Below are 25,568 nucleotides of genomic sequence, written 5' to 3'. Positions count from 1 at the left end.
TTGTACTGATCACACAGGGTTAGTGAATTCCCAATCAAAATGGATTCTGTTTTGCTCAGCAGCTAGGCAGTCTGGAAAACAAATCAAGCAAATTAAACCCAAAAAATTTTATTATAAAGACAATGTTTTTATTTCATCTTTCCTACTTTTGTCCTTTTCTTATAAAAAAAAAAAAAAGCATGAAGGTCTTTTATGATGGAGTAGATCAGCTTTGTCAGAAAGTTCTAGACTCTTTCTTTGTATAATAAAGGCATTAGCTTAATCAATGTCTTTGAAAGCTCAAGTTTGCGATTATCTAATGTCAAAAGAAGTCCAAAATAATTGAATTTCAACCATCAGTCAGAAAAAAATCAAACGTCTAGCTTGGAAACAATAACAATTTAATGGACAAATAAAACATCACCACAATAAATAAAGGATTGAAGCACTGCCCTTTCATTCAACATCATGAAAAGGCTTTTTGTTGTCATACATTTAAAACTGGTTAACACCATATTAACTTACTGGAAACTGGAGGAAAAAAAGAAAAGAAAAAAAGACTACCACAATACAGAGACGCAAAGCGAGCACTGCGGACAAATACGCAAATACGCAAAATGCACAGCACCCACACCCAGGGCTTTCTAGAGAGCCCGCCCCGTGATAACGCACCAATCCATCCAAAGTTACATTTCAGGCAACACGAGCCTTTTTTAAAAAACCTTACAAACATATAAATCCAAACTGCAAAACACCTCCTAAACATGACATTTACTCTAACTACAAATGGATATATGGAAATTGCATTCACAATGCCATCTAAACTAGATTTCAGGAAATTATAAGTGTATAGCTATATTGGGGCTTAAATTCACTGGGCCACATCCCACACATACTTTCCCGTCATATTTATCCTGGGCATACATAGTCTCCAAGTTAACAGTTACAGAATTAAAAACTACTGTTCTAGAAAAGTATCAATTTTTCCTGAATAAAGAGATTGGAACTGGTCCACTGTCCTTCACCCAAAAAATGTTTCATCACAAATAAGTAAAGTAACCTTAGTAATGCCCTTTTCTAAGAGTTATAAATATTTAAACGTTTATCATCAGCAATGAGTTTTAGGCTAAAAAACCTTTTTTTTTTTTTTTTTGGCCTACTTTCTGTGGGCATTCTATTCCCTCAAACCTAAAGTCTGCTAACCAATTTCTTCTTGTAAATATATACATTCAATGTCCCCTACCTCATGAAAAGAAGTTCATTAACTCAAGTCACATAAGCTTATGCTTTTATTTGAAATAAACTGCATGAGAACTTGAATCCATTCTAAAAGGGACTTAACAGGGATGGCAATATGGGAGACTGCAGGCTGCCCTTCCATTTTATATACTCCCTGGAAGGGCATCAGCTTGACATCTCTCTTGCCCATCCTTTTGCCTGAGCTACTGCACATAAACCTAAACCATTATATTTTGGTACAGCTCAATAGAACACAGCAAAATACTTAGGTTCTCGGCATATCAAACCATGAGCTGGAACAGCTCCTGAACTGTTCCTGGGTCTTCACTGCCACAATTTACGCCAAATTGTTACAGGATTAAGTTAAGTGAGTCCATACGAGAATTTAAAATGAAATGGGAAAAAAATAATCAAAATCCACATATAGTTACAGCAACTAATTTAAATGGAACCCCATCCAGGATAAAGGATGGTGCTGAATGAACAATGTGGTGTAAAAAAGAAGAAACTAAACTAAAAAGCTTGAAGGAAAAGCTCAAATTGGATCTCCACGAACAACAACTGCTCTGAGAGAATTTCAGAGAAAGCTGGAGAGCAGAAAATAAACATGGAGGAAAAAAAAAAGGGTGTGTGTCCAAAACGAGTGGCCACATTCTGCTTTGAGGTTTACTGATGCAGATTTCCCGGCGTTTTAAACTCTCTATAGTAACGTGACAAAACAGGCACATAGCTGAAACCACGCAAGAGGCCGGGTTCCTCTTGGCAAGTACCATGCACGGAGGGACCAACATCTGAGCTGGAGAGGATCCAGGGAAGTGCCAACTGTGGGCCAGGGGCAGGGGTGTGCACTGTGCAAATGGGTGTGCCCTGGGGCTGCCCCTCTCTTGGGTCTACCCTCCATCCCAGGCTAAGATGATGAGAAGAGGAACCAGTTCATGCCTAACCATCCACAAAGACACTGGCCGCCACAGCACAACACGTCGGGCCCTGGGGTCCGTCTAGCAGCTCTGCGTGGCGGCTGCCCTGTCTCTGGGAAGACTCAGTAGAAAAGCGCTAGAAGGCTGAGCTGATCCCTGTCTCTTTTTTGCTAACATGTAAGTAGAAACGAACATGTTACTTCCAGCATACAGGAAAACCCATCGAGTCAACATCTGGATGGAAAACAGACCACAGACATATGCCCAGTGGCTCTGTTCACGCCGTGGGCGCCGATCACAGAGACTGTGATAGAAAACAAAGGCTAAGTGACCTAACTTGACACGTGGCAAGAGGTGCCTGACTTCTCGGCGCACCCATCTCACTTAAGAGGACGGTGCCAGACAGTCTAGGAATTCGTGGCAGACGCACTGGCAGAAGCCGTACACCATCAGGATGACAAGGCTAGAGGGGACCAGGCTGACGAAGACAACCCCCAACGTGACCTTCTTGGAGACCAGTAAGTAGATGCCCAAGGGCAGCGAGCTGAAGTACAGCAAGCCCAGCAACCACACCAGCACCCGGATGGACGTCTGAAAGACCAGGGACGTGCAGTTCCACATGGTCCAGTTGTGCGACACAGCGGTGGTCACCGAGTCGAAGCTGGAGGGCCGGTAGAACTCGACCACGGGCGTGGAGCTGAGCGAGGGCGAGCTCTCCCGCTGCACCTCCATGATGGTGATGACCAGGCAGTTGGAGGACGCGTGGGAAGGGCTGACCAGTGAGGCCAGCCGCTTGGGGGTCAGCAACAGCTCAGTGGGGTTCTCGGGCAGGCACTTCTTGCCTTTGCCACCGCTGCAGGTCAGGTTCAGCAGGATGTTGTTGTCGTCGGGCAGGCTGCTGACTTCATCATCCGGCAGGCATGTCTCGAACCTGCAGAAAGGGCAGACGATGACGCCGTGCGGGGAGTCCCCGAGGTCGATGATCTTGCACAGGCATTTGGCACACACGCGGTGGCAGCACTCCAGCACCTTGGGCTTCCTCTGTTTCAGGTTGTACCGGTTGTAGCAAATCTTACACTCCAGCTCGTCTGAGACCTGAGACTCGGCCGCCTCTTCTGGTGGCTGACTGGCCATCCCGGGCTCTGCGCCTCCCGTCCTGGGCCGGACGGGTCCCGTAGAAGGAAGGCTTGGACGGCGCCGTCTCTCTGAATTATCACATCGTCCGAATCAGGCAGAGATGCACACAGGCAGGAAAAGGAGGGACAGAAATCGGCCGGGCATTTTCAGTTTCTGCATATCACACTCTGTCTCAAACAGCATATTGACAAAGGCCACGAGAGGGGTCTGCAAAGGAAAAGAGATTCTAATATGGTGAGCGGTTCGCTGAAAAGTGCTTTACGGAATTTTCTGAGCTTCCAGCGATTAGAAGTGGCAGACTTGAAAGGTTAAATCCCCGGCATCTTTTCACGTGTTTCTGCCTCCAGGATATAGGAAAGTGTTATCTCCATGCTTAGCTTTTTTCAGTCCACAGATACGATAGTAAAGAAGGCATTAAGAATCTTAGTGGTGTGAAGTACACTGCAGAGCACTGTGGGTTGAGCTCAATAGAGAGATTTTTCTCTCTGAAATTGTACAAATTCTGGCCTATCTGAAGACAGAATGGTACACTTACCAGAAATGCATACATTTGCAGTTAAACTCCATTCAGTATAAATTAACTCTTTTAGAGGCTCATTGGTAATAAACTCCGATTGCCTAAATAATCCCAATAGTGCTTCAGAACACACTGAGGGAAAACTTAAGGATAGATGTTTAAAACGTGTTTTCAGAAAGTAATTTATACAGATGAGAGTGTATTTAAATACAGCAGACTATTCTTACCTTCCCAGTGTAAAGAAATCTGTTACAAGTGTCTTCCTTATTTGACTATTCAATTTCAAACTTTCTGTTTCTATGCTAGTCTTGCAAACCATGGCTGTACACACACACTCACTCAAAGAAGAGTGAAGCATAAGACACCTAAAATAAGCATTATATCCAAGTCAAGTCTAATTGCCAAGACAGAGAAGAAAACACAGAAATGGAGTTGCTCAGTCGTGTCTGATTCTTTGCGACCTCATAGACTGTCACCTACCAGTCTCTTTCTCCCGTGGGATTTTTCAGGCAAGAATACTGGAGTGGGCTGCCACTTCCTTCTCCAAGGGATATTCCCAACCCAGGGATCAAACCCAGGTCTCCTGCATTGCAAACAGGCGCTTAACCATCTGAGCCAAGAGTGTTTAAACGCAGAACACACGTACAGTTATGTCTCAAAACATGAAGAATCATGCACGCATGGCTACCAAAAAGTACTCAAACTCCAGCCACTTGCCTACTTTAGCTCATGTAAACTCTGTGGTGAACAGAAAGCATGATAGTTGCTGTTACTGCTGACTTTGGACAAATGGCTGAAGACTGATGTCACATAAACAGTCCATTCTAAATTATTAGGGCTAAAAGAAGAAGCGAAGTGAAGTCGCCCAGTCGTGTCCGACTCTTTGCGACCCCGTGGACTGTAGCCCACCAGGCTCCTCCCTCCATGGGATTCTCCAGGCAAGAGTACTGGAGTGGGGTGCCATTTCCTTCTCCAGGGGATCTTCCCAACCCAGGGATCGAACCCAGTTCTCCTGCACTGCAGGCAGATGCTTAATCCTCTGAGCCACCAGGGAAGCCCCAGGACTAAAAGGGAGCAGCAATATGGGAGCTCTCCAAATAATTTTTATTTTGCTTTAATATATGTGACTGGGGGGTAGTAGATTTGTGTTGGGCTTCCCAGCTGGCGCTAGGGGAAAAGAATCTGCCTGCCAATGCAGGAGACTTGAGAGACACAAGTTCAATACCTGGGTCCGGAAGATCTCCTGGAGGAGGGAATGGCAACCCACTCCAGTGTTCTTGCCTGGAGAATCCCATGGACAGAGAAGCCTGGTGGGCTATGACCCACAGGATCGCTAACAGCTGGACACGGCTGAGCGACTTAGCACACAGGCGTGTGTGAAGATTTGTCTTAAATTATATTTTGCTTGGAAAAATATCAGAATGTATTTGAATTTCTGAGAAGACCCCCAAGGACATAGCAGCAGAGGGAGGTCATAAGAGTTCTGAGAAGTAGGATGCAACTCTGCCAGCATTTTAAATTTGCTGTGGACCCTACTGCCTTAACAGAGAAAAGCCGGTGTGCAGGTAAACTGGGATGATTTTTTAAATCATGATTAACTGGTTTGTGAACATATATTATCTCCCTTCTAAATTATGACCTTAGTTAATTTTAAACTGACTCAATATAGTACAAGGATGTATAGTGTAATGGTTAGTAAGATGTACTCTTGGTGGGAAAAGGAAGTCAGTCAATAAGTTAGGCTCTCACCTCTGGCATCAGCCAAAAAGTATAGGTAGAGTTTTTTTCTAATAGAGTTTACTATGGCACCCCACTCCAGTATTCTTGCCTGGAGAGTTCCACGGACAGAGGAGCCTGGTGGGCTACAGTCCATGGGGTGGCAAAGAGTTGGACACGACTGAGTGACTTTCACGTCACTTCTCTTTACACTGTATATGAATGCATGTATTTCAAAACTGCTATGAAAGCTAATTTCTCCGTACTTACACTTACTGCAAAAAAGAATATATAGAACTTATTGTGATCATTTCACAATATATATGTAACTGACATCATTATGCAGTACACCTTAAAGTTACAACATGCTTAGTCACTCAGTCATGTCTGACTCTGTTGTGATCCCATGGACTATATCCCACCAGGCTCCTCTGTCCATGGGATTCTCCAGGCAAGAATACTGGAGTGGGTTGCCGTGCCCTCTTCCAGGGGATCTTCCCAACCCAGGGATCAAACCCAAGTCTCCTACATTGCAGGCAGATTCTTTACCAGCTGAGCTACCAGGGAAGCCCCTATAATGCTGTATGTAAATTGAATCTCAGTAAAACTGAGGAAATGAAAAAAAATTTAAAGGCTCTGTGTGTGTGAGAATACATTACATTGTCAACATTTGACAGTCAGCTGGTTACTTTAATACTTTCTATACCCAAGCTTCCTACCATTAGAGGAGTATCAGGAAAGTTCTATTAATATGTTGAGCCAAGCACAATTTTTAGTTCCTAATTCTGGGAATATAAGTTATTCACTGAGCCAATGTGTGTCTGAAAGTCGCTCAGTCAGGTCCGACTCTTTGTGACCCCATGGACTATAGAGTCCATGGAATTCTCCAGGCCAGAATACTAGAGTGGGTAGCCATTTGCTTCTCCAGTGGATCTTCCTGACCCAGAAATCAAACCGGGGTCTCCTGAAATTGCAGGTGGATTCTTTACCAAGTGAGCTATCAGGGAAGCCTCGCTGAGCCCATACTGAGCTATTATTTTAAATAAAGCTTACCTTTTTCACAGAACCACTCTTCATTCCTATGAACGTGTTAAGAGTGTTATGATCATAACGTTCTAAAAATTCATACGGGGGCTTCTTGGTAACATGCAAAAAAAAATACTAAATGTTTAAATATCCAATCAAAAAGGTACCTACTTTATCTCTAAGGAGTTTTCCATTAGCTTGAGATACTTCATCAACTCCAGGCTCTGAAAGCGGCACTTCTGGGCAGGACCGGCTGACAGCCTTGAGGTCGGGTCACATCCCAGGAAATGCAGCCAGCACAAGTGTTTTCTTTCTGGAATGGCATAAACAGGGCAGTGACTATTCCTCTTGGGAGGATGGGGTACCAAGCACTAGGATTCTTAAATACTTCACATGTCTCATTACAATTCTAAGGTGCCCCTAAGTACTCAAGTAATAACCTAAAATCTGTAACTTCATAGGGTTACAATTAGTGGGAGCTGTTAATTTGATCATCTAAAAGATGGACACTGCAGCTCACTACCCCCCTGCACTCACTCCATAACGGTGGGCCTCAATTCAAATGCTGAATGAAAGAAACTAGACCCCAGAGAGCACACAGTATATGACTCCATTTCTAGAAAGCTCAAAACACAGGCAAAGGTAAGCCGCCGTAAGGACGCAAGTTTAAGTGGTAAAACCAAGAAGACAAGCCAGGAAGCGATTAGCATGAAAGTCAGAACAGCAGATACAGCTGGGTGTGGGCTGAGAGGCTTGACCTGGGCGGTACCTGTGAGTGTCCCCGTCGTCCAACACCATCGGGCAGCACATTTTTCTGTACTGGCGTTACTCTCACGGTAAAAAGTGTATTTTTGTTTGTTTTTTTTTAAGTCCATGGCTAAATACATTTGCTACTTTGATAGCCCAGAGTTTTCTGTCCATGGATGCTTTGGATCAACTCATTTTTTTCCTCTGTGATCTGTAAGTTCATTCATTTTTTTTTCTCACAAAATTGAGATGTCAATTATTTATGTATCACCTAAATATCCAAGCATCGCTATAAATCAACATACAAAAGGATGGAGTCTTTAATGTGAGCAAATCTTGAGCATTACTTGATGAGAAAAACTCCTAAACGCAGGTCTCACCAGACACAGGGCAAAGAATCTGGCATGCTAAACTGCCTCAAAAATGAATATGTGTGGTTATGTGAGGTGAGGGATGTGGTACCTCATCGTGTTAATCACTTTGCAGTACATTCGAGTATCAAATCATCACACTGTGAACTCTGAACTTACATAATATGTGTACCAATTACATCTCAATAAAGCTGGAGGGAAAATAAATACAAAAGGTAGATTTTCTTTTCCTAGAAAAATATCTATTCAAATATCTAAAGCTGATATTCCTCATTAGCCATTTTAGTCTTTAATCCTTTTATAGATTATCTAGGGTAAGTATATACAAAGAGATAATCACCTACTATAATTCTTATAAATTAATTTGAGCTTTTGGACAAAGGACTAAATATTTTCATTGCCCTAAATGTGTTAAGGTCCACATAGTTAAAGCTGCAGTTTTTTCAGTAGTTATGTATGGATGTGAAATCTGGACCATAAAGAATGCTGAGGGCCGAAGAATTGATGCTTTCGAACTATGGTGCTGGAGCAGACTCTTGAGAGTCCCTCGTACAGCAAGGAGATAAAACCAGTCAATCTTAAAGGAAATCAATTCTGAATATTCACTGGAAGGACTAATACTGAAGCTGAAGCTCCAATGCTTTGGCCACCTGATACAAAGAGCCGACTCATTGGAAAAGACCCTGATGCTGGGAAAGATTGAAGGCAGGAAGAGAAAGGGATGACAGAAGATAAGATGGTTGGATGGCATCGTCAATTTAATGGACATGAGTTTGAGCAAACTCTGGGACATCGTGGAACAGGGAGGCCTGGCATGCTGCAGTCCGTGGGGTCACAAAGAGTCAGACACAACTGAGCAACTGAACAAAAAGTGTGTGGTGGTTACTACTTGACTCAAATCCACTTTCTCCACTACTCAAGTCCTTTGCTATTAAAGATGCAAACTTGGCTTGTATTTCGAACCAAAGTCCCTCCAGTAGACATCTGTTGTCCACCCACCCAGGATCTTTTTTTTTTCCTTTAGACCACGCTGCTCCTTCCCACCTGCCACAGCTTCTTTGAGGAAGCCTTCCCCTCACTCAGATTCTGTGATGGTGACGATGCCACACTGCCTCCCATCTCTCCCAAGGTGGGATACGTTATCCGGCCTGCCTCATCCCAGGACTCCACAAACCCCGTGCTCACAGGGACCACAGTCTGGGTGGGCATGCGACTCAAACCAGCCCTGTCACAGCGCCTTCTGAGGCTTTTTCAGTGTAAAGCTTGGAGGAAAGAAAAAACACGCTGAATGCCAGGGCAGGGGGGACAGGCCAGAAATAAATGTATCGAGGAACTGTCATGCCATCAAGAGGGAGAGAAGCAGAAGATGGGCCAAAAAGAGAGAGAGAGAAGTAAAGGAAGGCAGAGATGCAGATAAAGGCAAGACTTTTCCTGAGAGCTGAACTGAGCTTCTGAACCTAATCTTGTGTGAGGCTCGCGTGAGTCAGTAAATCCCCGTTTTTGCTCATGTTAGATTTTTTGGTAGGATTTTCTGCTACTCACAAAGAGCCAGGATATAATTACCATGCTGCATTTAACTTTGAGAATTTACTGTGTATTTATATCTAGGTTTCTGCTTAGTACTACAGAAATTATAAATAAATAATTGAGTCAAACAAGCCAAAGCCAATAGGAATTCTTTAAAAGTTTCATTTGCACATGCGTATGCATGTGCATGCATGCACACACACACATTTATATACAAAAGCACATAAACATTATCACTTGCGTGTGTGTGTGTGTGTGTGTGTGTGCTCAGTAGTGTCCGATTCCTTGAGACCCTGTGGATTGTACCTCGCCAGGCTCCTCTGTCCGTGGGATTCTCCAGGCAAGAATACTAGAGCGGGTTGCCATTTCTTCCCACCCAGGGACTGAACCCGTGTCTCCTATGTCTCCTGCGTTGGCAGGCAGACTCGTTATGACTGAGCCACTTGGGAAGCCCCCCAAAGTCATCATTTTCAGTTTCAGTTCAGTTCAGTCACTCAGTCATGTCCGACTCTTCGCGACCCCATGACCCACAGCACACCAGGCCTCCCTGTCCATCACCAACTCCCCGAGTCTGTTCAAACCCATGTCCATCGAGTCAGTGCTGCCATCCAACCATCTCATCCTGTCGTCCCCATCTCCTCCTGCCCTCAATCTTTCCCAGCATCAGGGTCTTTTCCAAGAAGTCAGCTCTTCGAATCAGGTGGCCAAAGTATTGGAGTTTCAGCCTCAGCATCAGTCCTTCCAATGAACACCCAGGACTGATCTCCTTTAGGATGGACTGGTTGGATCTCCTTGCAGTCCAAGAGACTCTCAAGAGTCTTCTCCAACACCACAGTTCAAAAACATCGATTCTTTGGCGCTTTCTTTATAGTCCAACTCTCACATCCATACATGACCACTGGAAAAACCATAGCCTTGACTAGACGGACCTTTGTTGGAAAAGTCATCATACATATTGTTTATTTATTAGTAGTCTCTCTGTGTGTTCCCTTTTTATTTGGTTAATATCTCCTCTTCACTCCCCTTCACTGGTATCAGCCTGAAAGGCACTCCCTTCCCTCCAATAACTCATATTAACTACCTGCTATGTTTCCTTCCATATATATTCCAATGTGCATATTATCTATCCACGTACATATAATTGGAAAGACATTATAAGCACAGTTTTTCCCATTATTTTTACTAACTATTATACTATATCCAGTTTTCTGCATCTTGTTTTTCCCACTCAATAAAGACTCAGAAAATCTCTCAATTCAACCAGTACAGCCCCAAATTCCTTTTTAATAGCTGTATAACATTTCACCATTGGGATGGATGCAATATAGCCTACCCTTCCTCCCCTGATAAGCATTCATGTACCTCCATTTTATCCTCCACACTAACATTACTGTGGAACACAATCTTGGAATACACACCCATGCATACAGCATTTCATTTTTTCAAGAGAACGAGGAGTGGAATTCCTGGGTCAAACAGATATTACTCTGCACACATGCTGCTGGACTGTCTTCCAAAAAGACTGTCACACAGACTTCAAAACTCAGTAATGTAAGAGCTCTTCTCCCCTAACAACAATAGATGATATTGATGTAATTTATATGTCATGATGTGAGCGTGACTGTCTTCTCATTTGTTGGCCTTCAGGATTTGTTCTTCTCTGCATTCTGTCTTCACGTTGTTGTTGTTTAGTCGCAGAGTTGGGTCCGACTCTTGCAGCCCCAGGGACTGTAGCCCACCAGGCTCCTCTGTCCGTGGCATTTCCCAGGTAAGAATACTGAAGTCTGTTGTCATTTCCTTCTCCAGAGGATCTTCCCGACCCAGGGATGGAACCGGTGTCTCCTGCATTCCAGGCAGATTCTTTTCTGCTAAGCCAAGTCTAATCTGTTGGCCTTCTGCATCTGCTTGACATATATTAAATCCTCATGCATTCTGAGATCTATCTCCGATGATCTACTATATTGCACTGATCTGTTTGTTAAGCCATCTGTTTCGACCATAGTACTTGAATACCATGGCTTTTCAGTATGTTCTGATACCTGGGAAGTTATGTCTCCTTGAGGAAATCTCCTTGATTAATTCATTCAACTATTTATTAAGTGTCTCATATGTTCCAGACACAGTTACAGGTGCTGACGATTCAACCGTGAGCAAAATCCCTTCTCTCCTGAGCTTATATTTCAGTGGTCTAGAGGGAGGCAATGGAGGAATTCTTTTCTTGGCTATTGGTGGTACCTAACCTTCTGTTATAAACTTTCATTTTATCAAATTGGAAAAAAAAAAACCTGTTGGGATTGGAAAAACATCAAATGTATAATTCAATATTAAGACTTCCAAGCAATTCCAATTCCAGTAGCAACTATATTAAGACTTCCAACCCAAGAACATGGTCTTTCATTTGTTCACAATCTTGATCTGTGTTCTTCAATATGATATTTTCACTTTCTCCATGTTTCATGCCTTTCTTTTAAAACTATTCTTTAGTATTTTTAAGGTTTTGTCACTATCCTAATTTGTCCTTACTCTTCATTTCTAAGAGACTGGTGCTATTACGGGGACAAGAAGGATTTTATTTATTTTAAATTCAGCCACTTATCAAATTCTCTTATGTTTACAGGATTTACTGGGGGTGTCTTGGATTTGCAAGGTATACAATGATATCATTAGGGGGAAAAGATAGTTTTAGCTTGTTTTTTCTAGTCTTTATTCCAGTTATTTCATTTTTCTTGTTTTAATGAACTTACCAGAACTCTAAGACAATGTTCATAATTCCCACTAGAATGTAAGCTCTGTGAATCACAGCCTTTTCTCTTTTCTATTCATTCCTGAGAACACAGACCAATACCCTGACCCAAAGGAGGTGCTGAAAACAACATTTGTTAAATAAATAAGTGATAGCAAGGTTGTTTAGTTCCTAATACTAACTGTACATTTTTTGTGTTTTGCTGTTTAAGATGATATCGTTTGTTTTTGTAAATGGTCCACTATACTAGGGCTTATACACCAGGGCTTCCCTGGTGGCTCAGATGGTAAAGAAACCACCTGCAGTGAGGGAGACCTAGGCCCGACCCCTGGGCTGGGAAAGTCCCCTGGAGGAGGGCATGGCACCCCACTCCAGTACTCTTGCCTGGAGAATCCCATGGACAGAGGAGCCTGGTGGGCTGCAGTCCATGGGGTAGCAAAGAGTCGGACACAACTGAGCGACTAAACATATACACGTATAAAACTCATCTATAGCTTCACATGATCCCACTGCCTTTCTAAAAATGATGTTTATTTTCTATTGTTGATCGCACTGGGTATTCACTGCTGTGAGCAGGCTTTCTCGAGCTGCAGCACACAGGCTTCTCGTTATGGCGGCTTCTCTGGTTGTGGAGCAAGGCGCGGGCGCACTCTGGCTTCAGTGGTTGCAGCACCGCGGCTCGTTAGCTGCGGGTCGCAGGCCCTAGGGGGCACAGGCTTCAGTGGTTGTGGCGCATGGCCTCAGTTGCCCATGGCATGTAGGATCTTCCCCAATCAGGGACCGAATCCGTGTCCCCTGCATTAGCAGGCCGACTCTCACTCACTATACCACGAGGGAAGTCCGACCGTGGCCTTTTTAACTGGAAGATCCTCAATCACTTTTCCAGTGTCTTTTATGGTATTTATTGTCTTACTCAAATTTCCTACTTTTTCCTGAGTCAAATTTAGACATTTATATTTGGCAAGGAAATAATCCATTTCAGGTTTCTGAACCGTTACTGTCCTGGAGCTGAATGCAGTTACCTTCTTTAATATTTGCTTTTATTTATGCATTGGTTTGGCTGCACTGGGTCTTGGGTGCACCATGCCGGATCCTCTATTTCTGTGTGGCATGCAGCAGGATCCTTGCTTGCAGCATCTGGGATCTCGTTCCCTGACCAGGATGAACCCTGGGCCCCTGGCATTGGGGGCACGGAGTCTTAGCCACTGGACCACCAGGAAGTCTCAAATGCAGTTATCTTTGTCATCTTCTTTGAATTGCTCCTGTAGCTCTGATTATATCCTTTTTCTCATTTCTAGTCTGTAAATTTTTCACTCTCTATTCATTTCCTAATCAGACACAAATCTTTATGTCTTATCTTACTGTTTCAAAGAACCAGCTGTTTACAGCTGGATCCCAGGGACAAAGGAGCCTGGTGGGCTCTACAGTCCATAGCGTAGCAAAGAGTTGGACATGACTGAGGCAATTTAGCACATGTAAATTTAGCATATGTATTTATCCTTTCTATTATTTTTTATTTCATTAACCTCAGCTTTTATCTTTGTTATTGCCTCTTTCTGATTATTTTAGTTAGTTTCGTCATTCTTCTTTCTCATTTCATGATGAGGTACACTTTGTCTTTATACTTAAATAATGAACACAGCCCAAGGCTGTAAACTTCCACTGCCTATAGCTTTCATTCTACCTCATAGCTTTTAGAATAAATCATGCCCCCTTTATTGATTTCTAGATATCATGTAAATTGACTTGCCTCTTCCTTTGATACAAAGGCCGTAAAGAGTGATTTTAAATTTCCAAGTAAAGTCTCTTTTTTATTACCTTCTCTTGTTCATTTCTAACCTTACTGGATTATGATCAGAGAACAAGATCTGTAAAAATCTCTTTTCCTTTGGCTTTGTTAAGGTCTTCTTTGTGGTCAAGTATATAATCAAGGTTTATAAGTAAACCAGAAAAGAATATTCTGTATTCAAAGGATGTAAGGTTCTTGCATATCTATTAAATCTAACTTTTTTACTTATTCAATTTCTCCATCTTAGAGGTCTGCACGCAGTTAAGACAGGTTGAGACAAATGAGAAAAGCTTACTAAAGTGTCTCATCATAACTGCATTTCCAATCCTCTGCTTTACAGATTTAATGGCTATGTTCTTTATATATACAGGTTTTTGTATCTTCTTCATATACTGTGCTTTTTAAGAATCATTAAACAATCTCTTTCCTTATCCTAATTACGCCTTTAACTTAAATATAACTTAAATACTAAACCTAATATTGCTAGTTCTTCTGACTCTCTGTATTGACCTGGGATCTTTGTCTACCGTTTTTTTTTTTTTTTTTCAACTTCCATTACTTTGTTTCAAATGTTTCTTAAAAATATCATATAGCTAAGTTTTGCTTTTGAATTTAGTCTAACAGTATCAAATATTTAATGGGAAAATTCAGTTCATTCACATTTAATGTAAAGACTATTTGAACTTACTCTTTCCTTTCCACTTTAATTAAATGGTTAATTTAGAAATTTTTTAAAAAAAGAAAGAAAGAATTCCTCCGCTATTATCTCTGCTCACCTTGAACTATTTCTGATTAACTTTTGTTTGGATGCTTTTCATCTGATACTCTTTTCTTGAGCACTTTTGTTAGAAAATGGGTGATGACATCTCTGAATTCTTACGTAACAGTAAATTCCTTTTACCCTAAGAGAGAGATGGTAGCTTGACTGTGTATGTGATTTTGAGGCTGCTGACCTTTTGTCTCCATGGTCTACGGAAGTTACTCCACTTTCTCTAGCTTCTGGGGTCATCAGTGAGAAATGAGTTGCTAGTCTGATACTCCTTAAATGGTAGGGAATTCATTCTCTCTTTCTGGAAGCTTTTAAGATTTTGCTTTGTATTCTTAAGAGTTCAAGAATGTTTCCAGTATATACAGAGAATTTAGAAATCTTGCCTGGAACTTGATGAGCCATTTGAATGTACAGACACAAGTCTTGATTTTCAAGCTCAGAAAATCCATTTCTTATATTTATTTAGTTATTGCCTTTCCTCCATCTGTCCTTTTCTTCCCTCTGGCTCTCCTGTTACTCACATGTTATATTTCCTACATCCATTTTCTCTTGTGATTTTGATCCCTTTCTTTATATTTTTATTCTATGCTTTCAGCTTCTTCCACTTGAGAGCCCGGGCTCTTCATTCAAGTCTCCGGGAAGACTGTCATCTCCTTCCATTCATTTACTGAAATGTTTGATGGGAAAATCATGCTTTTCATCTCTAGGAAGTCTTCTTAGGCTGCATTTAAATCTCCTTATGTGCTCTTACTATATTTTGCCAGGTCGGTGTCTGTCTCCAGCTGCCACTCTACCACATTAACCATGTGCTCATGGAACCATTATTTCTCTCTGTTATATCCCTGGGATTCTGGCTGGGGAGCTGGAGGACCCACGTGACTACACTTCCATAAGGGGACACAGGGGTCTCTACTCTGTGACCTCGCAGAGTGACAGCAGGCAGCCACCATTTATCATCATCCTGCCTAAAAGACTTCCTTGCATACTTTGAAGCTGCCTAAGAGATCCTTGCAATTTTTGTGTTAGAAAGTTCTTGGTCAAAACAAAGTGCCCTGTATCTTCTTCTATATATAAACTTTTATAATTTTTACTATAATTACTTCTGTTAATTAAGAGACTTTCTCTAAGAAACTCAAGAATTTTAGAAATATACATAACCTTCATAATAATGAAGGGCACCATCATTCCTATTTAATAGACACACGCTGTGCTGTGCTAAGTGGCTTCTGTCGTGTTCAACTCTTTGCGACCCCATGGACTGTAGCCCCCCCAGGCTCCTCTGTCCATGGGGATTCTCCAGGCAAGAGTACTCAAGTGGGTTGCCATGCCTTTCTCCAGGGGATCTTCCTGACCCAGGGATCAAACCCTCGTCTCTCGTGTCTCCTGCTTTGGCAGGTGGGTTCTTTACCACTGTCACCACCTGGGAAGCCCCAAAGGATATGTAAATGGACACAAAAGGTAAGCATTTTTTCCAAGATCACATAAGAAATAAGAACAAAGGGAGCTCAAAAAATAAGCCATCAAATGTGATACTATTTTGTTGCCTGTCCAGGGCTCTATCCTCTGTCTCACTCCAGTGTCCATATAAATTATATTTATATGTCTCAGGGTGAATTTAGTTTCTTCCAATATTTCTCATACTGGTTTCATTTAGCCTGAATCATGCTCATGGAGTCCATCAACCATTTTAATTTGGCATTAACAGGACAGGTTATATTTTCTCCCCTTATGAAACAGCAACACTGCCAAGTTTCAATTCTCATTTCCTGGATCCTCCTCCGATCCTGGAAAATAAACAGTATTCACATTCCTTCCTGCATGGGTAGACAGTATATTCTAAAGGGTTCTCTAACCAAAAAACTGATACAGATTGAGCAGCTGTCACTTTCCTTACCTATGGCTCCTGTTTTTAGAGATGGTGCTAAAGACTTGCCTCTATTTTTAATTTCTTTTTGTGCAAAACTGGAACATCGTTATTCAAACATCTTCGGTTTTTGATCATCAGTTTTTATGACATCTTAAATTCTTGACTAATAGCTCTAACCCACTTTTTTTCACCCAAAAAGTGAAAAGCAAGATGAGAGATCCTGGCACTTGCAGCACCATCCTCCTTTGTGAATAACCAAGGCAGGACACTGATTTTAAGCTCAGCTACTAAAAATGACACATACTGGCCATATAATGCTAAATCGCATTCACAAATCCCTACACTCCAAATCTTAGTATTTATGGCTCTTGAGTCTCAAAGTAAACTTACACCATACATGTGGCATCTACCTTCAAGAATGTCCAGTCTTTCCATCCAGAGATTCATTAAGTTAGCTTCCAGTTAGAGTCTGAAAAACTCACATTACTGTTAATAATTACAAATTTCCAATAATATGCTGGTTTCAGTCTCAGTGATCATAGTGCCCCCTTACGGAACATTAACAATATTTAAGCTTTTGTATAGCATGATAAGCTCATATTGGTGGAGGTGGGGGGTTGCTGTGCCTTTTCATTAAGAACAATCCTTCTTGTTATTAAAAAAAGGCTCTAACTTAGAAAACCCTGGAAGGAAACGCTCAGTAGATGCCGAACACTCATTCTTGAAGGATCACCAGCCGACTCTAAAACGAATTTAACCTCCAACACCAATAACCCTTAGTGGTTGCTTGGCAGCCTTCTGAGCATTTCCAGAAAACTTCCGTCAAAGACTGAAACTCTTACTTTACCCTTCCTCCACGACCAGGCAATTTAATTTGATGGGGAATCATAATCTATTTATTAGAATACAGCAAAATTAATGACTGAGCGCTCCAGGCTTTACTTCTGGATGAGAGGCCACTGTTTATACAGATGGAGGAGGGATTTAATGATTCATCATTTGCCAACTCTCTTAAACCAGTGTGTATGTCCAGCAATGAGGGAGAAAAGTCAGGCTCTCCTCACCCTATGTATATCCACACCTGCAGTCTCAGGACATGTGGGGAGCCAAAAGCATGGCCATCTCTTGCAGGCAGTCTGAAATGAGTCAGGAGACCCAGATGTGGGGCTCGGCTCGGACACTGACAGGTTATATGATCTTAGACTAAGAAGGAACACCTGTCTCAGCAGTTGTTGTAAGGATTGAATGAAATCATACGGGTAGAAATATTTTACATAAGTAAACACTATATGGATGCTGTCAGAAATTTATAAATAATGTATCTACTGATATTTTTAAGTACTTCGGCATTCTAAACCAGTAGTGGTTATAAGAATATGCGCTGAACCAACTTACCCAGGTTTTCTATCTATAGATAGAACACACACCAAGTAAAACGTAATCTACCAAATTTACAGGATTCTAATAATCTCCACAACCTTATGAGTTGAAAGGGAAATTTTATTATTTTTTTTCATGGGTATTCTGTCTGTATAGGACATGAACAGATAATGTATAAGTCTTATTAAGTTTGGGCTTCCCTGGTGGCTCAGATGGTAAAGAATCTTCCTGCAATGTGAGAGACCCAGGCTTGATCCCTGAGTCAGGAAGATCCCCTGGAGAAGGGAATGGCAATCACTCCAGTATTCTTGCCTGGAGAATTCCATGGACGGAGGAGCCTGGTGGGCTACAGTCCACAAAGAGTCAGACATGACTGAGCGACTACACTTTGTTTCATTCTTTCTTTTATAAGTTTAGATTGCCTGTCTGGTGTCTTACTTTACTTGGAAGAAGCAAAAGTAGGATATAAGAAGATCAAGTGTTAATAGGCACATAGGCTGCAAAGTACATTGTTAAAAGTGACTGAATCCTTTCCCATTAGACAAATCTCTTTGCCATTAATCATCCTTCCCCCATAATTGCCCTTGGCCAAATTTAATAAAAACCTCTAACCATATCAAGAAAGAATAACATGATCGAAGAGACTAATGTAGGTGCTTTGCAACATTTCTACAACTTCTAACTTAGGTAGAAGTAAGTTAACTATTTTAATGCGGATTTCAAATAAAACTAATGCCACACATACACACACACTCAAATGCTCCTTCTTCTCCCAAACCAATGTAACTGCCTTTATTTTGGAAAACAGAGGAAACATACCTACTGGTCAAAAACACTCCACAATCATACTCCTGAAATCATAGCTGAAAATCAAAGACTTTCAAAACATTTTAATCAATATTTTAGTAATTGATAGGAAAGCCATCTTCAATTCCTACAGAAAATACTTAAAGGAGCAGTAGTTGGATTTTAATTCCGATAGACTCATGATGTAGCCCTCTTTTCATACCACCTCTTTCATTTAATTTTTCAACAAGTATTTACCCAATACCTATGATGTGTCAAGCTATGTGCTAGACGTTGAGGATACAAAAGCAAGTAAGATGAGATTTCTGAAGGCAGACGTCGACCATAAAGGTAATAAATGGATCCTTTTCTGCCTTCATCTCGTTTCACCTCTCTAGAGTTTCCCACCCACTGCCTATGGGCTTCCTCCCCAAACCCTCTCTTCTCATCCCTGCCAGGATGCCACACTTACTTCCCCAGGTCTCTTCAGGACCACCATTCTCTGCCAGCTCCTTCTCTACCACGTCTCTGAAGGTTGGGGCACCCGAGCACTTAGTCTGGAGCCACTGTTCCTTCCTATGTGCCTCAGATCATCCCATCTGCTCCCACAGTTTCAAATGCCCCCAACAGCTCCCCCTGATTCTGGGACTACAGCTCACACCTTTCCCCCGAGTTACAGACCGCCTACTAGACCCCGCCCCTTGTCTTCTAACATTTCAGACCTGAATTAAATCCAAGACCAGTTTTTGATCTTCACTTCTAACCACACCCAATACAGTTTCTCCATCATAATGAATGACACCACCATTCTCTGCTTTTTAAATTAATGATTAGTTACTTTGTAAATTGGGGTAAAACTGCTTTATAATGTGTGCTAGTTTCTCATTCTCTGTTTTTCAGGCCACAACCCAGGAGTCATGCTTCAGCCTACCCTGCATCACTCCTCACATCCAACCCATTGGGGAGAAGAGTCAGTTCTGCCCACAAAGTGTGTCTCCAGTCTTCCAACTGCACCCAGGTGTGACCTTGTCCACTACAATTGTTGTGTTTGACTCTTTGCAATCCCATGGTGGGACCCCATGGGTGACCTACGTGGTCACCCCACATAGCCTGCCAGGCTTCTCTGTGTCTGTGGAATTTTCCCAGCAAGAATGCTGGAGTGGGGTGCCATGCCCTCCTCCAGGGGATCTTCCCGACCCAGGGATCGCACCCACATGTCCTGCATGCCCTGCACTGGGAGGCAGATTCTTTACCACCAGCACCACCTAGAAAGCCTGTCTGTTAGGACATTGTCTCCTAAATGATCTTCCTGCTTCTATCTTGCCCACTACAAACTATCTTCTTTGCAACTCAAATATGAACTTCTAGAAATGTAAATTAGATTATATTTCTATAGACATTAACCTAAGGAGGTATACTTTGTCAGTAAGGTTTCTATATTTTCTCTAAATATTGTTTAATATATGAATATTAATACTAAGCAAAACAGTTACCATCACTGACTAGTTTTCCATTACATAGAGATTAGAGTCCAGACTCCCTGCCGCAGGGTGCTCACTGCACAGTCTGGCCTCTGCATTCCCTTCAGTCTGGATTCACCACTCATATCACCCTCCTGTCACATCCCCGTTTGCTAAGTTCCAGGAATAGTCTAAACTCATTCCTGCTTTAGGCTGATCTGCTGCTGCTGCTGCTGCTGCTGCTGCTGCTGCTGCTGCTGCTGCTGCTGCTGCTGCTGCTGCTAAGTCGCTTCAGTCGTGTCTGACTCTGTGCAACCCCAGAAACTGCAGCCCACCAGGCTCCCCCGTCCCTGGGATTCTCCAGGCAAGAACACTGGAGTGGGTTGCCATTTCCTTCTCCAATGCATGAAAGTGAAAAGTGAAAGCGAAATTGTTCTGTCGTGTCCGACTCTTAGCAACCCCATGGACCGCAGCCCACCAGGCTCCTCCATCCATGGGATTTTCTAGGCAAAAGTACTGGAGTGGGTGCCATTGCCTTCTCCGTAGGTTGATATGAGATGTCCTTAAATCATACCATCTAGAAAGCCCTCAGTATATGTTGAACAAATGAATGAATTATTTTATCTTCATCATTGAAAATCTCGTTTTCATAAATATTTATCCACAGTCAGCTTCAGGTTTAGGCTCCTAGATACTCATTAATAAAATTCAGAGATTACAACTTCTATAGGATTGTTTGTCTGCAAATATCAGGACATCAATCTGAAGAGGTATACTGCTGCTGCTGCTAAGTCGCTTCAGTAGTGTCTGACCCTGTGCAACCCCATAGACGGCAGCCCACCAGGCTCCTCCGTCCCTCGGATTGTCCAGGCAAGAACACTGGAGTGGGTTGCCATTTCCTTCTCCAAGAAGAGGTATACTTTGCACTTAAAACATTTTAAATTTTCTCTAAATGTTTCCTTATACACTAAGTAAAAATGACCACTACTATGCTTGAAACTCACAACTTTCTCAAAATTATAAAGTAAAAGCTAGAAAGGTATTCTTGCTATACTGTTATCCTAAAGTAAAAACAAAGTCACAAATGAAAATATTTTTCCTTTTCATCTCTCCCAAAAGTGTTTTGCTCACTTCCCATAATTCTAAGGAATATATCCTCTCTCCTCCAACCTCAACAGAAATGCCTACATATTCTGAACATTTGTACTTACCAAGGTCCACCTGTGCTCTGACTCAGTAAAATGTGATCAATCCGAGGAACAAAATACTTCAATTAATAATGGGCAAAGATTTTTAAAGGAAAAAAATCACTTTCTAAATTCTACCACATTTACTATTTGCCTTAATACAAGCTTGGTAAGCAGAAACAGAAATTAGATTAAGTGTTATTGAATTTATTTGCCCTGAAGGGCTTTTCTCAAAAGGCCTTTCGGCCTCAATCTTAATGAACGTGTCACTCTGCAACACAGTTACAGAAAGTGGCTTTATTGATCGACACATACTCAACTGTGAAGATTAGCATAAAGCAAAGAGCTTCAAAGTTTTTTTAATGTGATAAAAATGATGTTTGTATAAGAAAAGGAGCACACTGTTAGGAAATAAAGTTTTACATTTATTACACATTAGGGTTAAATGATTTTGTTGTGTGTCAGACATACTAAATACTCACATCTTCAAAAGATAAGAAATAAAACATTGTTTCCCTTCTCGTCAGTGCAGAAAATAATGGGTTTGGGGAAGTCTTTAAGTCATGAAAAAAATTTCCTCCTAATTTTGTGGTGTTTTTATTTAGTCATTTAAGACTCTTCTGCAACCCCATGGACTGTAGCCTGCCAGGCTACACCATCCTTGAGATTCTCCAGGCAAGAACACTGGAGTGGGTTGCCATTTCCTTCTCCAGGGGATCTTCCCGACCCAGGGATCGAACCCTCATCTCCTGCATTGGCAGACAGGTTCTTTACCACTGAGCCACCTGCTCAAGCCACCAGGGACTTCAAGAGGGGCAGCACTACACTGAAAGGTAGCTCAGGAACATGGCATACTCTCTTTTCCTGGATTTTATCTTCAGTTGTTAAAAAAAAAAATTAGTCAATGTTTAAACATCTCATCCTTGACAATAAATATAGAAATAGACACATTGGAGCTCAGCGCTGGAGACTGGGCTCTAGAGTCATGTGCAGAGCGGGGATAGCCAAAGTCGTGAAAGCAAGACTGGCAAACCATGAGCTTCCCAAGCAAGTCAGAGAGAAATGTGGAGGTGAGATCAAACAAGATCCGGGCACATTGCTGGTGGGTTGGGAAAAGAGAGGAGAGGGAAGCAATGGAGAAGAGGATGAGAAGAAAAACTAAAGGTCGCCCCTTAATCCAAGGAAAGAGAGGGGGACAAGGAGCTGTCAACAGCAGCAGCAGGGCAGCAACACCAGCACTTAAAGGAGACCTCACAGAACCTCAGATAACTGAGAGGAGACAGAGCCTGTGGGTTTAGGGTGAAAGTCTGGCCACAACAGAGGGAAAATAAGAGCGAACTCAGCACTAAGACAACAGAGAGAGGGAGCGAGAAGGAGCATCAGAACAGTCCACTGATCGAAGTGAACTTTGGATGATTCACCAGGAGAGAGCATTTCAACATTTCTGACAGTGTTAAATTTGAGCTCTTTAAATGTGTCCCTTTTTTTCCCCACTTGGCACTAATGAAAAATCAGAGGGTATTAAATCAAATTTCAGATTGCAGGCTAACTAAATAATATTGCATTGTGAACACTTAAATGTCAGTCTTGCTTGATAGCAGTGATTTAGCCATGATTAAAAACAAATGTTTTAACATAGATTAAAAACTATGGAAAGCTATGTGAAAGAATCTCACTGTTGAATTTGAAAAACGTGTTTTTCTTCCCTAATGAAACTGGAAACCAGAGCATCATGTATTCTACAGCTGCAGAAGGAGACCACTTATTCCATAACAACTGTACATCAGAGCCTTTCTGCCAGGGAGATAAAGATGCCTGGGAGGGAAGGATCCAGGACTGGGTCTGACATAGAATGGGCACTCATTCACCACCTGCCAAAGGAAAATATTTGAGGACATCTGTCCTTGAGATTTGGGATTTAGATTCACTCAAAGAAAAAAATAATAATAATAACAATAAAATAAAGACATCTGGGAAGTGCCATACGGCTGCAGTTTGACTATCAAGACAACAGCCAAGAGGCTCTTCTGAGCATGTACAGGGCCCAAGTCTAGGAGGCCTGAAACATCCACTATGTCAAAGATCTGAAATTCCATGACGGTACTTTAAAAACAAAGTGATCACCTCTGGAAGATGCTAGGAAACCAACACCTTACTCTGAAGATGGATAACAAACAAAGGGAGACTCCAGCATTTACCCTGCTTTTCCTTTACAAACAGTTGCTTAGAGGAGCCGAATAACTGATGAGGTCGAATTCTTTATAGAAGCCTTTCAGTGAATAAACAAAGAAAGAACAATAGAATCATATTATCTTGCAATCCCTTATGAAATAATTGATGTAGGTCAGGAGTCAGCAAAAAAAAAAAAAGTGGCCAACAGGCCAGAACTACTCTGGTAAGTAAAGGTTTATAGGAACACAGTTATGCCCAGTTATTTACATGTTACCTAAGGCTGTTGTGTGCAATGATGGAGACCATATGGCTCTCAAAGTCCGAAACATTCACTATCCGGCCGTTTATAGAAAGAGTCTGCCAGCCCCTGATGAAGACAATAATTACCAATGATTGCTAAAACCACCAGGCACAAAGCAGATGGGGGAGTTTATAATGGATGCGTCAGGCTGACGACACTTGTTCCCAGGTCAAACTTCACCCTGCAAACAGGAAGGCCAGGTAGCACGTGCCTCCTGATGTCCTGCAGTAGAAAGTTTGTGTGTGTGCTCAGTCAGTGGTGTCCAACTCTTTGCAACCCCGTGGACTGTAGCCCACCAGGCTCCTCTGTCCATGGGATTCTCCAGGCAAGAATGCTGGAGTGGGTTGCCATTTACTCCTCCAGAGAATGTTCCTGATCCAGGGATCGAACCCATGTCTCCGGCACTGCAGGCGGATTCTTTATCACTGAGCCACCAGGGAAGGTCACTACAAAGTATATGCCCCCTACCCCAAAATTTTGCCCAAAAATGGAAAATCTGCCAAAGCTCTGGTTTTAATTACCAGTTTACGGGAAATACAGGGGACAGGAAAATTAAGCTACACTAGGGCAATATAATCAGCAAAAAGTCATACTGTAGGAAATTCTACAGGTGAAGAATTTGGTTTCTGCAATAAATCACAAGAGGAGGGAGAAAAGGGTGAACCTATAGATTAAGAGTCCTGAGACATTTACCAACTAAGTGCATGCGTAGTCCTTATTTGGATCTGATTCTAACACACCAACTGAGACAACATTTACAAGACAATCGGGAAATCTGAATACTCATCAGATATTTGATGACAGCAAAGAATGCTGTTTTCTGGTGTGCTAATAGCATTGTGGTTATTTTTTTTTTTTTTTTACAAAGGCAAGTCTCTTTATTGTTTTAAAGATACACTCTGGCATAGTCACAGATGAAATAATAAGACATCTGGGCTTTGTTTAAAGTAATCCAATGGGGAGGGGCAGATAAAAGATGCTAGATTGGCCATATGTTGACCATTGTTAAGCCTTCATGATTAGTAAAATAGGGATTCATTCTACCATTTTCTCTACTTTTGAATACATTTAAAGTTTTTCCATAATAAAAAGACAAAAATAAAAACCACTAGCCAAGCTTTCTGTCCCTACTTGCCAGTGTTTGTGTTCAGGGATACTTATTCTGTCCTGTTGCCCATCCACCACGGATGTGGGCTTAGTCGCTCAGTCGTGTCCGACACTTTGCAACCCCATGGACAGCAGCCCGCCAGGCTTCTCTGTCCACAGGGATTCTCCAGGCAAGAAGACTGGAGTGGGTTGCCATTCCCTTCTCCAGGAGATCTTCCCAACCCAGTAACTGAATCTGCAACTCCTACACTGTCGATGGATTCCTAACCACTGAGCCTCCAGGGAAGCCCAATTAATGCCTAAAACAGCATAAATGAAAAGATTTGACATAAGTAACAAAAATGGTGCACTTTAATCTTTGCAATTTCTAAAACGCTCTAATGGTCACATTTAGGCAAAATAAATAAATTAAAAAAATAAAGGTTTGGGTTTTTTTGTTTTTTTAGACGTGTGTTGGTTTTTTTTTTGGACTTCCCAGGTGGCGCTGGTGGTAAAGAACCCACCTGCCGATGCAAGAGACATAAGAGATGGGAATTCAATCCCCTGGGTCGGGAAGATGCCCTGGAGGAGGGCCTGGCAACCCACTCTAGTATCCCTGCCTGGAGAAGCCCATGGACAGAAGAGCCTGGCGGGCTACAGTCCACGGGGTCATAAAGAGCCGGATAGGACTGAAGCGACTTAGCACGCACGCACGCACGTTGGCTGTTTTGTTGGTATTATCATGTTGCTGTTCCTTTATTTTTGCCAAAGCTATAGCACTGGGGCTGGGGGGAGGGGGAGGGTCACTGAAAGCGATCTGGCAGATGGAGGCAGAAGTGTCTACACAGAAGG

At 42.1% G+C, this 25,568-nt stretch overlaps 1 protein-coding gene across 1 annotated transcript in view; it reads right to left on the bottom strand.

Annotated features, from left to right (window-relative positions):
• RNF182 (ring finger protein 182) overlaps window positions 1,134-25,568 on the bottom strand; it is a 45,122-nt gene continuing 20,687 nt past the window's right edge. Inside the window, exons 2-3 of the mRNA XM_018039305.1 lie at window positions 6,703-6,844; window positions 1,134-3,479 (exon numbers count right to left, since the gene is read on the bottom strand). Of these exons, the coding sequence (XP_017894794.1) occupies window positions 2,520-3,269 (750 nt within the window). The 5' untranslated portion in view covers window positions 3,270-3,479; window positions 6,703-6,844 and the 3' untranslated portion in view covers window positions 1,134-2,519. The remainder of the gene's footprint in view (window positions 3,480-6,702; window positions 6,845-25,568) is intronic.

Source organism: Capra hircus, chromosome 23, assembly GCF_001704415.2.
Source record: "Capra hircus breed San Clemente chromosome 23, ASM170441v1, whole genome shotgun sequence".
Classification (NCBI taxonomy): Eukaryota; Metazoa; Chordata; class Mammalia; order Artiodactyla; family Bovidae; genus Capra; species Capra hircus.
The sequence above is the reverse complement of the archived record's forward strand: the minus strand, read 5'-3'. Positions and strand labels throughout refer to the sequence as shown.